The 14063-nt window shown below is 45.1% G+C and overlaps 1 protein-coding gene across 6 annotated transcripts in view; it reads left to right on the top strand.

Annotated features, from left to right (window-relative positions):
• Hecw2 (HECT, C2 and WW domain containing E3 ubiquitin protein ligase 2) overlaps positions 1-14063 on the top strand; it is a 307191-nt gene that overhangs the window by 236527 nt on the left and 56601 nt on the right. For all 6 annotated transcript variants that reach the window (XM_041668108.1, XM_041668110.1, XM_041668109.1 and 3 more), the window contains 2 exons: positions 10097-10180; positions 13869-13978. In XM_041668108.1, coding sequence (XP_041524042.1) covers positions 10097-10180; positions 13869-13978 — 194 coding nt within the window. The remainder of the gene's footprint in view (positions 1-10096; positions 10181-13868; positions 13979-14063) is intronic.

Below are 14063 nucleotides of genomic sequence, written 5' to 3'. Positions count from 1 at the left end.
TTTTCCTTAATGAAAACATAGCAGAGCCACGTAGAGAATCCGGTTTCCCTGTGAGAGCCCACCATACACCGATGTCACTGTTACAGCCTTCCTCTCCCTTCCTAAACTGTGCTCCTCTTCCCTGCAGACTTGGCTGCTTCTTGGCTTGTCAAGCAGGGACTTTCTTTTTTAAACTCTCGCCTTTGAAACCTTGCAACTCCACAGTGGCTCTTAGGTTCGGGATATTGGACAGTGTTTCCATGTCCCAGCGGGCTGTGCGTCACCGGAAGTAGCAGAAGGGAAGTGTTATACTAGGCGCCCACTTGATTTATACGTTATTTTTTATGGTAGAGATGCATTTGCCGATGATATCGCATCACATATAGTATATCATATCGTATAGATGATATTTGCCGTGCATAGCAGTGCTTCTCAAAGCTGACCCATCTTGTTTTCACCCAAATAATGTAGGAGCTTTATAAAATGCAAAATGCCAGGCCTCAATGTCCAACACACAGTCTGTCTGTCTGTCTGTCTGTCTGTCTATCTGTCTATCTATCTGCATCTATCTATCTATCTATCTATCTATCTATCTATCTATCTATCTATATGCCTCTATCTATATCTATCTATCATCTATCTGTCCATCCATCCGTCCATCCGTCCGTCTGTCTGTCTCTCCTCTTCCTTCCTTACCCTCTCCAGAAACGCCATCCAGGAAGCATGGGTCAAGCTCAGGCAGTGTTTTCTCTGAGCCTCTCCATGTAGTTTTCCGGCACGGCCAGGTGCAATAGCCTGAGTAGACACTAATTTGATAGTTAATCGTGCGATGTCCGAAGCCGTTCTTTGTATTCCTGACTAAGCGACTTTCTTGCTCTGATTTGATTTTCCAAGTTCTCACTTCTCAGTTAGGTTCTCAGATCCTTTCCGGTAGGGATTGTTTCTAGCTCACCCATCCCCTGAGGTCTGTCCCTTGATGCTCAGAGATCTAAAAGCACTTTCTATACCGTGAATAAATTGCCAATGTTATTATGCAGCCCTTAGCCCCAGAACCTTGTGTTTCTGAAGACGAGAAATTAGGCAAAATTTTAAGGCCCACAAACAATGACTATGTTAGAATCCTAGTTTACATAATTGTGGGTTTCCAGAGTGGAGTCCTGGTGTTCTCTTCACCTAAGCAGGCTGTTCTTGACCGCCACAAACATTATTAAGACAACAGTTACGGATTTTTGAATGTCTCTTCCTCTGGGCGTCTCCTTGGCAATCCAGGGTCCCCTAGAGATGAATAAAACTGCAGAAGTGAGTTAGCCAGTTTAACCTTCTATTGGAATTAAGGATCCTAGGGATTCTGGACCTCCTCAGTGCAAAACAACTTCTTCCTGCCTTGTTAATCATGAGGGAAAGACAGTTCTAGTTTCTCTCAGTTTTACTTCCTGCACACACATACACATGGCCAGGGCGGGGGTGGGGGATCTTCTAATGAATCCCATCCCCCACAAAACAGACTCAGAGTGTGAATGCTTAAGTTTTGTGCTTTTCCTTTGTACGCTAGCTTATTATTTAAGGTAATTAGCATCTCTTCACGTCCCCATCCCCGGGGAGCTGCATGATGTAGTTGGCCTGAACAGAGCATCTGGCTTACCACAAGTCTGTAATGGCTTAGAACATTAGCAAGCATATTAAAGGGGCGGTGGGAGGCTCCAGCTGATAACATCCAACTTCTGCCTTGTTTTGTTTTCTTTCTGCTTTTTATTGCTAAGACGCCCGAGGATTTTTAACTTTTTCAGTGCCGTCAGGGTCCCTCCCCAGTTAACCACAGTTCTGCATAGCGCTCACATGGCATCTCTTACGGAGGAATGACTTCATATTTTCTTTGAGATGTTTCCATCTATGTATGATTCGAGCCTCTGCAGATTGTGGCCATGGGAAGCCTCAGCAAGCATGACCGGCCGAATGAAGCAGGAACTTAAGTCGATGAGATAATGTTGTTTCCCCTACCCGGTGTGTTTGCTTAGCCTGACAACTTAAAGAAGAAGTTCTTGATTCTGAGAGAACATTCTGTTTCATAGAGCTAAAAAAAAACTGCATTGTAAGGAACGTTCCCACAAATATAGGGGTGGAGTCTAAATTGTGATTTTTTTTTTAAATCTCAGCTTTAAGTGATATTTTTGATAGATTGTGTTAGTCAGCTGTCGTTATAACAAGATACCTGAGATAATTGATTTATAAAGAAAAAAGCTTACGTTCCTTTTAATGTTTCTAGTCCTTGATCTGGTGGACCAGTTGTCTTTGGTCCTCTGAGGGGCAGGCAGGCATCACCAGATGGGAACAGCGGAAGGCTAAATGCTTGCCTCACAGCAGGGAAGCTGAAAGCAAGCTTTAGGAACTAGGGTCCCTCAGTCCCCATGGGGACCACAATCCTGATAACTGAAGAACCTCCCTCCGGACATCTCCTGGAAGTCCACAGCAATTCCAATAGCACCGCCCTAAAAGCAGAGACTAGCTTCTGGACCTTGATGACTTGCAGACTAGACCCTGTGGGTCATCTGTGTTCACAGGTGTCTTTGAGCTATCTGTTCCTGCCTGGTCAGGGACTCCTGACACCGATACAGAGTCCCGTGTCCTCCTCACTGATAGCACAACCACTGGGGACACTGGAGAGAAGCACAAGGCTTCCTTGTCCTCTGAGGAAGGGACAGCACTGGGGGACAGAAGTGGTCTCTTTGGCCTTGTGTGTCTTTTGCGTTTTCTGCTTCCTCCTAAACCAGAGCAGAGCGAGCAATTGGTTTGGCTTTATTCACAGCCACTTTTGATGAGATTCCACGTTTCTCTTTTCATGAGAGAGAATGCTCATGCTTGTCCACATACAGAATGGCGTTTGTGTCAACGGCTGGTCTGAAATCCCCGTTTCCCCTCTAGCCTCTCATAAGGCCAGAATGGTGCCAGCTTGTCCCTTCAGATCCTTAGTCCTAGAAGGGGTTTATTTCTCCAGCTAAGAGATGAATGTCCAGAGCGGGAGACGATTCAGCGTTTAGGACTGTGTACTGCTCTCTCAGAGGACCCGGGTTTGCTTTCCAGTAGCCATTGTTAGGAATATTTCTTAAGACGGGCCACTCTACCGGCACAAAGAATTCAGGCAGACCAGATAAACCAAATTAAAATGCCCATGTTTGATAAATGCTGCACTCTTGGGTGGCCAGGAGTGCATGGCAAAGGAAGGTGGGGTGTCAATCCACACAACCCCCCAAAAAAACCAAATGTTCTTCTTTCCTGAGCAAGCCTAAATAGCCTGGGGGAGTGGTCCTGACCCTCCCCAGGGAGGGGTCACCACTTGGCAAGCTGGGAGTTGGAGTCCAAGCCAGGGCAACTGCCAGGCCAGGGGCTTCCAATCATCCCAGACTTCTTGGATATAGGGGGATTAGAGGGCTGGGGTGATGTCCCCAGCTTAATATTACACCCCCCATGTTGGGTGGCTCACAACCACCTGTAACTCCAGCTCCAGGGCCTCAGAGAAAAGGGCACTACTGTGTTTAGAATTGTGTTTTATTGGATGCATGGTTCCCATCAGCACTGAGTTGTGAGAAACATAAACCCTTCAGGTGAGCCATGTGGTACCCATCGCACGAGTCCTACTTTAAGGAGAGGTCAGTATCTAGTCTACTATTCCTTATCGAGTCTTCACTACAAATCCGTGGAACGAACGAACGCTATGTTTTCAGTAGATTGCCAACAGCAGCACAGGAAAAAGAGCGGATCTCCAGAAGCCTAGCTTGACTCTGTTTCCAACAGAGCCTCGTGTTGGGAAAAGCATAAATAACTCTGCGGCCCATCTAATAACAGGCTTGCGAGTTTAGAGTCTTTGAAGGCCGACGACAGAATAAGCTCCAGGCTAAGTATTTGCATTCTAAATATGCTTGTTTTAAGATGAAGAGGCGGAGTTAAGCCCGTCTTAGTCCTTGGCCTGTAGATGATTTAGATGATTTACATCCACCTATAAGATATCCTCAACACGTGGTCAACTCATGTCATCTCTGTGTGTCCGGAAGAGTCCTGTTCTAAACCCAACCTACAAAGCGGCAAGTAGGAAGAAAATGAGCCTTTCTGTTGTGGGCCTTCTGTCCAGACAGACTGTGCTGGGATAGCCATCCATGTCTATCGCTAATTTCCCTCTCTTGGGTATGTAGCCTTAGGGGACTCCAAATGCTTCTCTAAAATTGTCCCAGGCAGTTTGGGAAGCACACGTGTTTGCCACTGCGTTACCGAGTGCCTGTGCAGGAACCCAAGTACAGGGAACGCCTTGAGGCGGCGTGCCCTTCTTTAACTGCAAGACCGGAGAGAGGGTTGGTTTCAGTGAGATTGTTTTCTCTGGGAATTCCAGCCTTAAGACATTGCTCCTTGTCCTCAAATGACCTCCCCCCTGCAAGAGAGTCCCTCTCTGGAGGCAGATCTGTGCCCTGGGAGGAAGTGGTTACAAGCTGGGTGTGAGGGACAGCACACACGGACCACTTTTTCCTGCCGTCGTCTTGAATGTCTTTTCACTGTCCTCGGCCGATTCCAGTTCAGCCATGAACCTGAAGTCAGCGTCCTGATTCTGTTTTCCTGCCACAGCAAAAAGTGATGGCAGTATTGTTCATGATCAACATGGAGTATGGGTGTTAGAACGTGGTTATTTTGGCATTGGCTGATCACGTGCCTGACATTTTACCAGGCTTTCCTGTGCATAAACACTGTGAAGCATGTGGCCAGAGGATATAGGGAGAAGGACCTTTGTCCCCCAGAGACTCATTCATATCTCGAAAGGAATTTATAATCTTCGTTATAAACCACTAAGATTGAATTTCTTCCTTCCTTCCTCCCCCCTCTCTCTTTCCTGTTTATTTTTTTTGGGGGGGGGGTGGCTTTTTGACAGAGTTTTTCTGTGTAGCCCTGACTGTCCTGGAACTCACTCTATAGACCAGGCTGGCCTTGAACTCACAGAGATCCACCTGCCTCTGCCTCCCGAGTGCTGGGATTAAAAACTTGTGCCACCATGCCCGGCAAAAAGGTGTTTGCTTATTTTGGTTTTGGTTTTGCTTTTTAGGATCCTTTCAATTCTATATATTAGCTAAATAAATATATTAAAGTAGTATTCAGAATCCTCTAATTACAGTCGAGTGTGTCAGTAACATGTTTCAAACGGTGTTAATTCCAGATACTAAGCAGCTCTGTGGAAGTTCATATGAATTCAGTCTCATTTTCTGAAAGAATTAGAGGAATAGCAGATCACTCACATTGACTGTGGCCTCTTCTGTTCTGAAGAAACTTAAATATGCTTAAATATAAAACGCATATCACTTTCCCGTGATTATAATTCTTATGAACCACAAACCAAGAGATGTATAAATTAAAACCGAGAAAATTATATGATATAAATTAATTCTCTTTTTGTAAGTCCCCCTGAAGGGTATGCTGTTTCTGGATGAGCTGCGACACCAGGGCGATGTATAGAGAGGTTGGACCGAGCTCCTGTCCCCTCCCTCTGCTTCCCAAATCCACTTCATATGCTGTCCTTGGGCAGAGGGTTATCCTATATTAAACTGATACACACAGGTTGTAGACTTATCTTTGCCAGAATGCCGAGAGGCAAGAGAATGAATACTTTATCTGAGATCTTTTTTCAAGAGTCAAATAATAGATATTGAGACTGTTACCAGTAGAAAGAGGCACGTGTCTTTTGTTTGCCCGGTGTTTGACTCAGTCCTGTGCTTTGGTCTCTGATGGTCTGTGACACGCATCCTTGGCATTATCCCAGTCTCCGTTATCTCCTTCACAATAGAAAACCCTCTTGTAGTCACAGGTTTGTTGGTTTAGCCCATCAGTTTATTTAGAATATTCCCAAATATTATAGTGAAGATGTTAGTGAATGCATCCCGTGATGTGTGAATTCCACCACTTTTCTATTTGCAGGATGCTTTTGAACTTCTGTTCATAGAATGAGACCTGCACATCCCACCCCAAGTTCTGCATCAAGTTTTAAGTGTTTTCTCATTCTGGTGACTGAAGCCACGAGCATTAGAGAAGCATGTAGAAGACATGCGTGACTGTCTGCCACCATGGGACTTCATGTCCCATGACGTGTAGTTGTAAGAGAAGCACTCAGCAATTAGACATGACTCTTAAAGTGTTAGTGAGCAGGGTTCATACGTTACTTAGCATAACTCTATAATATCCTTTTTAAGTTCATCTCTTCATTTTCTCTGTAGCCTGTGGCAACCTATATGACTTAGCATCCCTTGATCATTTCCATGGAAATTAATAATGTAGCAGAAAAGTTGTCCTTCCAGTAAGAGAATTGTGCATGAGCAGAAGACAGGTGCCGTTGCCATACTTGACAACAAGGCCCTGGTGGTGTAATGTAGTATGGAAGCCGCTTGTTCATTTCCCGGCCACCCAGACTCCCAAAATAACCACACAGAAACTGTATTAATTAAATCACTGCTTGGCCTTTTAGCTCTAACTTCTTACTGGCTAGCTCTTACATCTTAATTTAGCCCATTTTTATTATTTTGTATTTTACCATGAAGCTCATGGCCTACCAGCAAGGTTCCAGCGTGTCTGTCTCCAGCGGCACCTCCAAGGTTTCTCTCTGACTCCGCCTCTTTTCTTCCAGCATTCAGTTTAGTTTTCCCCGCCTAGCCTACTCTATTCTACCCTATCCCAGGCCTAGAACAGTTTCTTTATTAACCAGTGGTATTCACAGTATACAGAGGGGACTTCCACATCAGTGGAAGGGCAGACAGCCCTGCTCGCTAACACTTGAAGAGTCTGTGTCTAATTGCTGAGTACTTGTCTTGCAACTACACGTCATGGGACATGAAGTCCCATGGTAGCAGACAATCATGCATGTGTTCTACATGCTTCTCTAACATTCATGGCTTCAATCATGAGAAAACACTTAAAACTTGCTGCAGAACTTGGCGTGGTATCTGCAGATTTCTCATAGACGAGGTAGCCGGTTGAGGAACAATGGTCTATAGGACGTTGGGCAAATCGGTGATAACCAAGGAGCGTTTCCTTCTGCATTCTTGGAAAGCAGGTGCCATTTCTGAGACTCTGCTGAATTCTCTCTTCCTCTCCCTTGGTTCATTTTCTTAAGCATCAATAAGCGAAGCTCGTTTTTGTTTTTACGTGAAAAGACTTTAGAAAAAAAAACCTCTAGCTAAGGCCTAAAACAGAGTTAGGGTATAGGAACAGAACACTTGGCATAGGTTTATATACTATTGGGAATTGCCTTTGGCTTGCTATAGCACCATAAGCTCCCGGGTAGGCATTTTTGTGGTTTTCTTTCCTTCCTTCCTTCCTTCCTCCCTCCCTCCCTCCCTCCCTCCCTCCTTCCCTCCCTCCCTCCCTCCTTCCCTCCCTCCCTCCCTTCCTTCCTTCCTTCCTTCCTTCCTTCCTTCCTTCCTTCCGTGGTTTTTTGAGACAGGGTTTCTCTGTATAACAGCTGCCCTGGCTGTCCTGGAACTAGCTCTTGTAGACCAGGCTGCTCGAACTCACAGACATCTGCCTGTCACTGCCTCCCGGGTGCTGGGATTAAAGGCATGCGCCACCACTGCCCAATGTGGTTTTTTTTATTGGATTCCAAGTCCACGGGAGACTGTGCCCGGCACAAATTAAGTGCTTGAGAAATGCTTGAAGAAAAGAGGGATGCTGAAGTAGTCTAAGAAAGGAGTAAAGAGCTGGGTAGTGCTGGCTCACACCTTTAATCCCATCACCCAGGAGGAAGAGGCAGGCTGATCTCTGAGTCTGAGGCCAATCTAGTCAATAAAATGAGTTCCGGGACAACCAGGGCTGCACAGAGAAAACCTGTCTTGAAAAGAAGAAAGGAGGGCGAGAGAAAGAAAAGAAAGAAACTCCCTAATTCAGAAGGTAACAGATGGTACCAGTTTCTAATACACTCTAGCGCTTTCTCCTGGAAGCGTGACCCATAGCTTGTCACCGTGACAAATATTCTGGCCTGGTAGAAAACTGGTCTCAGTCCGCCTCGCTGTGTTCTCATCTGAGAAATCAAAACCAGTTGTTTCCGTTGCCTAGTAGTTAGTGTAGCGAGAGCGCTGAGCAGTTTTCCCGCTGACCTCCTGCCTCCGATGCCAGGCTCCTTCCTTGCCTTCTCTGGGTCTTCCCTGTGATTCAGATGAGGGAGATGATGGTCCTCTTATTCACCGGATATCTGCAGGCCACGCTACGGTCAGAACCTAGCGTCTGTGCCATCGCCTTGTCCCATTCCAGGGAGCACAGCTGGGGAAAGTGTAAGCCTGGTTTCTGCTTTTGTTTCATCTGCCTTGCTGCCTCATGACTGTAGACTGGAGAGATAAAGCGTGTATTTGCTGGAGACGGTTCCAAGATCAAAGCATGGCTTTATCGGCCCTTACACGGGACTTCTTAGGAACTGTTCCTTTTCCTACAAGATAATTTTTTTTCTAATTTAGATTTCTTAAAATCTAATCCCTAGATCTCTTATAAAAGAATTCACCAGATAATAGGCCTTGATTTCCAGCATGTGCTTCCCAATCCGATGCTAAGACTTGTGGACACCACCCTTCCTGGTTCTGATCTTCAAGGCAGAGAGATTTTGCAGAGAACCTGGCCTCTCTTGAAAATTCACATCTCTTGAAAATGAATGTCCAAGTACCATGTCTTCATAGTCTCTTGCTGACTATACAGGACAGAAAAGAAACGTTTCTAAAGACAATAAAAGTCAGGTGCCTCCTGTACTAATAATGTAAAATAGATCTAACCAGAGGACACCAGGGCCTGAAGCCTATCCCCTCACCCTGTAAGCTGAGCAGCCAGAGGGAAGTCAGTTTCTACGTGTCTGGGGACTCTTCATCTGGACACCTTAGCCTTACCTTCTAGCCCGCGGCTTTCAGCTCTGTTGAGAATCTTAATGAGGTGACTTGGCTCCTAGGAACCTAAAATGCAGTGGAATTGGTGAAGCCCGGTGCTCTACAGATCAGAACCGAAGCCAGAAGAGTAGGCAGAGGTGCCTCCATGTTACGCTGCGGTTCTCAGAACGCCTTGTCCTTAGCTCCCAGAGTGGCTTCCACGCTCCATCAAAGGAAATGGCTTTGGGGCCATGGCTTGCACTTACATTTTCCGCTCCTCTTACACATCGCTATGGTGTGCTCTGAAATAACATGAGATAAATTAAGAGAAAGAAAAGGTTTGATTGGCACAACCAAAGGTGTTACCACATGTATCTATGGTCAGATAATGAATGGGAGAAATCACATGTCAGTGCACTGCGTGTGCGCTCGCGTGCTGTATTAGGGCTCCCCGCACAAGGCCTTGAATGTTCCAGCCAACCACTCAACCACTGACCTGCAGCCCCGCCCACAGCGTTGTGTCTGGCGTGTGAGGTCTGTTTCCATTTGCACTTTAGACACACAATCTGCTTGACGAGTCTTCATAGCTAAGAACGCATCGCTGTTTAAAATAGCTGTCTTCTTTTTTGACCGAGGTTACGAGCACGGGCGCTGTCTGTTTCCAAGTGTGACAGCGCTTTGGCCCATGTCACTTGCGGGTCCATCTTCAGGAAAGTCGGTGGATATCCCTCCGCAACACGTTTGCAATGGCAGGAGAGAAATCTGGGTGCTTGCTTTCGGAAGAGCAAGGGGTCCCCCCTTTAGAAGTGTTGCTTAGATTCAAACCCACAGGTGGCCTTAGCTCAGAATGAGGACTGGTTTTACCAGCTGGGAGCAGTACTGTGTATCTATAATGATGCTTAGTGGAGTGTTGGAAGCAACAGAATAACTATATTCTATAGTAATAATAATAGAATATGGTCCTTTCATTATATGTTTTGTTTTGTCCTTTTTGTTTTCCTTATAGTGCTAAGAATGAATTCAGGGTCTCCTGCATGCTAGGCAAGGACTCTACTACCTCAGTCCAGTCCCAAAATGTTCTACCCAAAAGCAAGGACTATGTCTGTTGGGGATTTGTATCCCCAAGGTTCCATAACACAGTGCCATTTAATAGGGACCCAAAATGCGGCAGCCGTGATAGAACACATGGTCATCCAAAAAGTTACATCCCGGAGCCTGACACATCCATTTGCCCTGTTTCCTTGCCCCCACAGGGAGAAGATCCAGTTTATCCGAACTGAAGGGACCCCTGGATTGGTTCGGCTCTCCAGCGATGCGGACCTCGTCATGCTCCTGAGGTAGGGGCCGTTGGGACTGCAGGCGGCAGTGTCCCGCTTTTAGAAAATAATATGCCAGGGTTGGCAGCCTAAAGGCGTCTCCTTTCTCCTCAAAGTCTAAGGAAATCGTGCGTTGAAGACTTAGGATGCAGCTTTCCGAAGGATTCATTTCCAATGACACCTGATAGCCTCCCCGAGACTTGCTTATTCATGTTTCGCAGCACTGGAAGAGGGAAAGGTTATAATGACAAGCAAATCAAAAGTCCCACTCAAGGAGCAGAGCAGGGGGTAGCCTTATAAGACTGTGCAGCTCGCCCCTCAGTGCAGAGTGGAGGTCACATCTCTATTTCTTTCCACTTTCTTCTTCTTCTTCTTCTTCTTCTTCTTCTTCTTCTTCTTCTTCTTCTTCTTCCTCCTCCTCCTCCTCCTCCTCTTCCTCCTCTTCTTCCTCTTCTTCTCAGAATGTGCTCTGCCTCCTTTGGCTAGATTTTAGGCGTAGACTATTTACTTGACGGTTTTGAGAGTTTAAGTTGGGGGAATGGAAAGGTCTTCGTTTGGTCAACGGTCCTGCCAATTTGACAGCACTTCGTGGAATGGACCCGTTTTGTTTTCTTTCATGGTGGTTAGATCGGGTTTGGTTTTAAATTGTAGAGGTCTTGGCGAGGGCAGCTGTCAAAACTTCCTCATGTTTCACATCGTCCCCCAAGCAGAGAAGAATCACAGCTAAAGCCAAGCTTTGCAGGACCCACTGGTTGGAAGCTGCCCTTGAGGCCTCCCTAAGATCAAGAGCAGCTATGAGGAGCTGGCCACTCAGTGCTAAAGGCCTCCAGGAGTTGGGATTTTCGTTTGTTTATTTGGTTTGGTTTTGACTTGGGTTTTTTGTTGGTTTTTTTTTCCCCCCATTTATTTTGACCCTGACTCTGATTTTCTCCCACCTAGTGCTTGTTGCCTTCTTTCTTGCTACTTCTTTGCTGCTGTTGAAGGAAGATTCCCATGAGACGATCACTTCCCAAAAGTGTTTCTCCTCCCTTGACTCTGAAGACTCTTGGGGACAGGGTGTCGCTTCTCAAACTAGCCAGAGACCCTTTTAACCGAGACGTACTGAACTAGTTCTGAAAATAGTCCAGCCTCCCAGATAGTCAGACTGTCTCTGAGAAGGTCAGCAGCAGGAGAGACAGACAAGAAAACAAGCATCTTAAGACAATACAGGCTTTTATTTGGGAGAAAAACCCTCTAGCCGGAATCCCAAAGAATCGGAACCCCGTATGCACGCACACAAGCTGGGCTCAGTTATAGGGCAGAAGAGGAAATGGGCAAGGAGGTTGGGAAGTAGTGGGTAAAGGAATGTCAGATGATGGATAAACATCACAGCTGCCATTATCAAGGTGTCTGCAGGGGGCAGGAATTAAGAAAATACATCTGGAATTCAGATTACCATAGTCTCACTGACACCAAACCAAAAGCTTTTCAAAATGGTGTGACCGTGGCTCACCGGCTTATTCTCCATCTGTCTTTAGTTAAATAATCTTTAGGTGGTGTGGTCCTAAGTGTTTTCATTAATTATAGCTAAAATGTGTGTACATTGTTAAAGACCATAGTCTACATGCATTTCTTCTATCCTGCATGGTTGAATTGGAAGTTTTAAAAAAAAAAAATCTCACCAGTAAAGAGCAAGACTACATCACATTGTGCTTGGGAAAATAAACGTGTTCGCTGAAACTAAACAGCCTTTGAAGAAGTTGAAGAATTTGCTCACACATAATAATTCTATCGTTTGAACATGTTATACACTCAGTTCTAGATCATCATTTTATTTGGGTTATCGAATGTATTTATTAATAGTATACAGTAGTACAATATACTATTTGTAATTACCTAATGAACAGTATTCCCTACTTGTGGGAAATGTGGGGTTTTACTTCTTTGCACACGAAAGAGTATACTTGCTGCGTACTTACTGGGTGTGTCTGTGTCTCTTTGGGGTTTTACTTCTTAGAGGGAAGGAGCAGTCCTGGTACAAATGTGCTTGATTATCAGTAAGTCACAGTGTGAGGCTGTGCTGCTTTGGCACAATATTCAAATCAAATCGAACCTATTTTAAGGTATCTTTCTATGACTATTATAAAATATTGTAAAAATTTAAATACCTTTGTTGAATTTGCTATTGAGTATTCATTTCCTATATTCAATTATTATTATTATATATTAGTTATTCCAGTAACTAATTTCATTAACACTTTGCCATTATCAGGATTCACATAGGAAGTAGTAGGTGAATTTGAACATATAAAAAATTTTCAAGTTGTACAACAAAAGATGCCAGAAGTAAAGGCACGAAAAATGTAGCAAGCGGAAAGGGTGATTTTGACAACAGATAACGAGCAGGGGAAGAATGACTTTCAATTAGCGGATCTCTGAGTTCGAGGCCAGCCTGGTCTACAAGAGCTAGTTCCAGGACAGCCTCCAAAGCTACAGAGAAACCCTGTCTCAAAAAAATAAAAACAAACAAACAAACAAACAAACAAAAAAGACAAGAACCAAACACTCGGTAAAGGAAATGAGATGGCATCTCACAGGATTTGAAGAATTTGATTCATGCAGGTGTGTGGGAAGACGCTGGTGACCAAAAGCTGAAGTTGTGTACAATGAGCCACTGTTTGACATGACATTTGTAGATCCTCAAAAAGTCTAATGATGCCAGTGAGGCTGAGGCACTCTCGTGTTACCTGGCTTGAGGAGACTGAAGTTTCTCTTGAGACAACATCTCTGCACACAAATTGGCAACATCTCGTACAATTAAAAAAGCTAAAAACATTCTTGCATTTTTAAGAATTATGTATCTATTTTTACATGTCTGGGAGTTTTTGCTTTGTGTGTGTGTGTGTGTGTGTATGTGCGTGCGCACACATTGTATGTGTATACTGCCTGCAGAGGCTGGGGAGTAGCACCATTGGTAATAAAAAGCAGGCAGTTAGGGTGTCTTAGTTAGGGTTTCTATTGCTAGGAAGAGACACCATGACTATGGCAACACTCTTGAAGGAAAAGCATTTAATTGGGGTGGCTTACCTTTTCAGAGGTTCAGTCCATTATTATCATGGGGCAGCATGGTGGCATGCAGGCAGACATGGTGCTGGGGTAGGATACATTTTGATCTGCAGGCAACAGGAAGTAGTCTGAGACACTGGGCAGCTTCTTGAGCATAGGAGACTTGGAAGCCTGCTCCCACAGAGACACACTTCCTCCAACAAGGCCACACCTACTTCAACAAAGTCACATCCCACTCCCTGTGAGCTTATGGGGAGGGGCAATTATACTCAAACTACCACATGGGGAGAGGGTAAATATTTTTCAAAAAAAATAGGGATAAATAAACTAGTATGTTTATTGAATGGCCTGATACACAGCCAGCCAAAGGGATATCCTCGACTCGTACGTAGCCATGCAGATATCAGACTACAATAATATTGTTGATTGAGGGAGGTCAATAAAACTCAAGTGTAGTAGAGACAGAGAACATTTAAAATGCACACAGCAGAATTATGTTTTACTTGTATATGGCTGTTTCTAAGTATGAAACTGTGGAAGGAAATTACCTGCTAAATCAAGGAAAACAAGAGGCTCCACAGGGTCCTTCCTCTTCCTCCCCGCAGACGCGGTTTCCTCAGCCTCTTTAGCTAACATCTGTCTTCTCTTTCATGTCTTTCCCCAGCTTGTTTGAGGAAGAGATCATGTCCTATGTGCCTCCACACGCCTTACTCCACCCCAGCTACTGTCAGTCCCCGAGAGGCTCCCCCGTTTCATCTCCCCAAAACTCACCAGGTGAGTCTGCCTACAGCGTGGGAATTCTCTGAGGAGCACAAGCAGGGATTGCTCCGCCTACAGGTACACACTGTGTGGCATTTGC

This window comes from Microtus oregoni, unplaced genomic scaffold (genome assembly GCF_018167655.1).
Source record: "Microtus oregoni isolate MIOR12 unplaced genomic scaffold, Mior012 000018F_ref0000195, whole genome shotgun sequence".
Classification (NCBI taxonomy): Eukaryota; Metazoa; Chordata; class Mammalia; order Rodentia; family Cricetidae; genus Microtus; species Microtus oregoni.
This window is presented reverse-complemented; position numbering and strand designations above follow the sequence as displayed.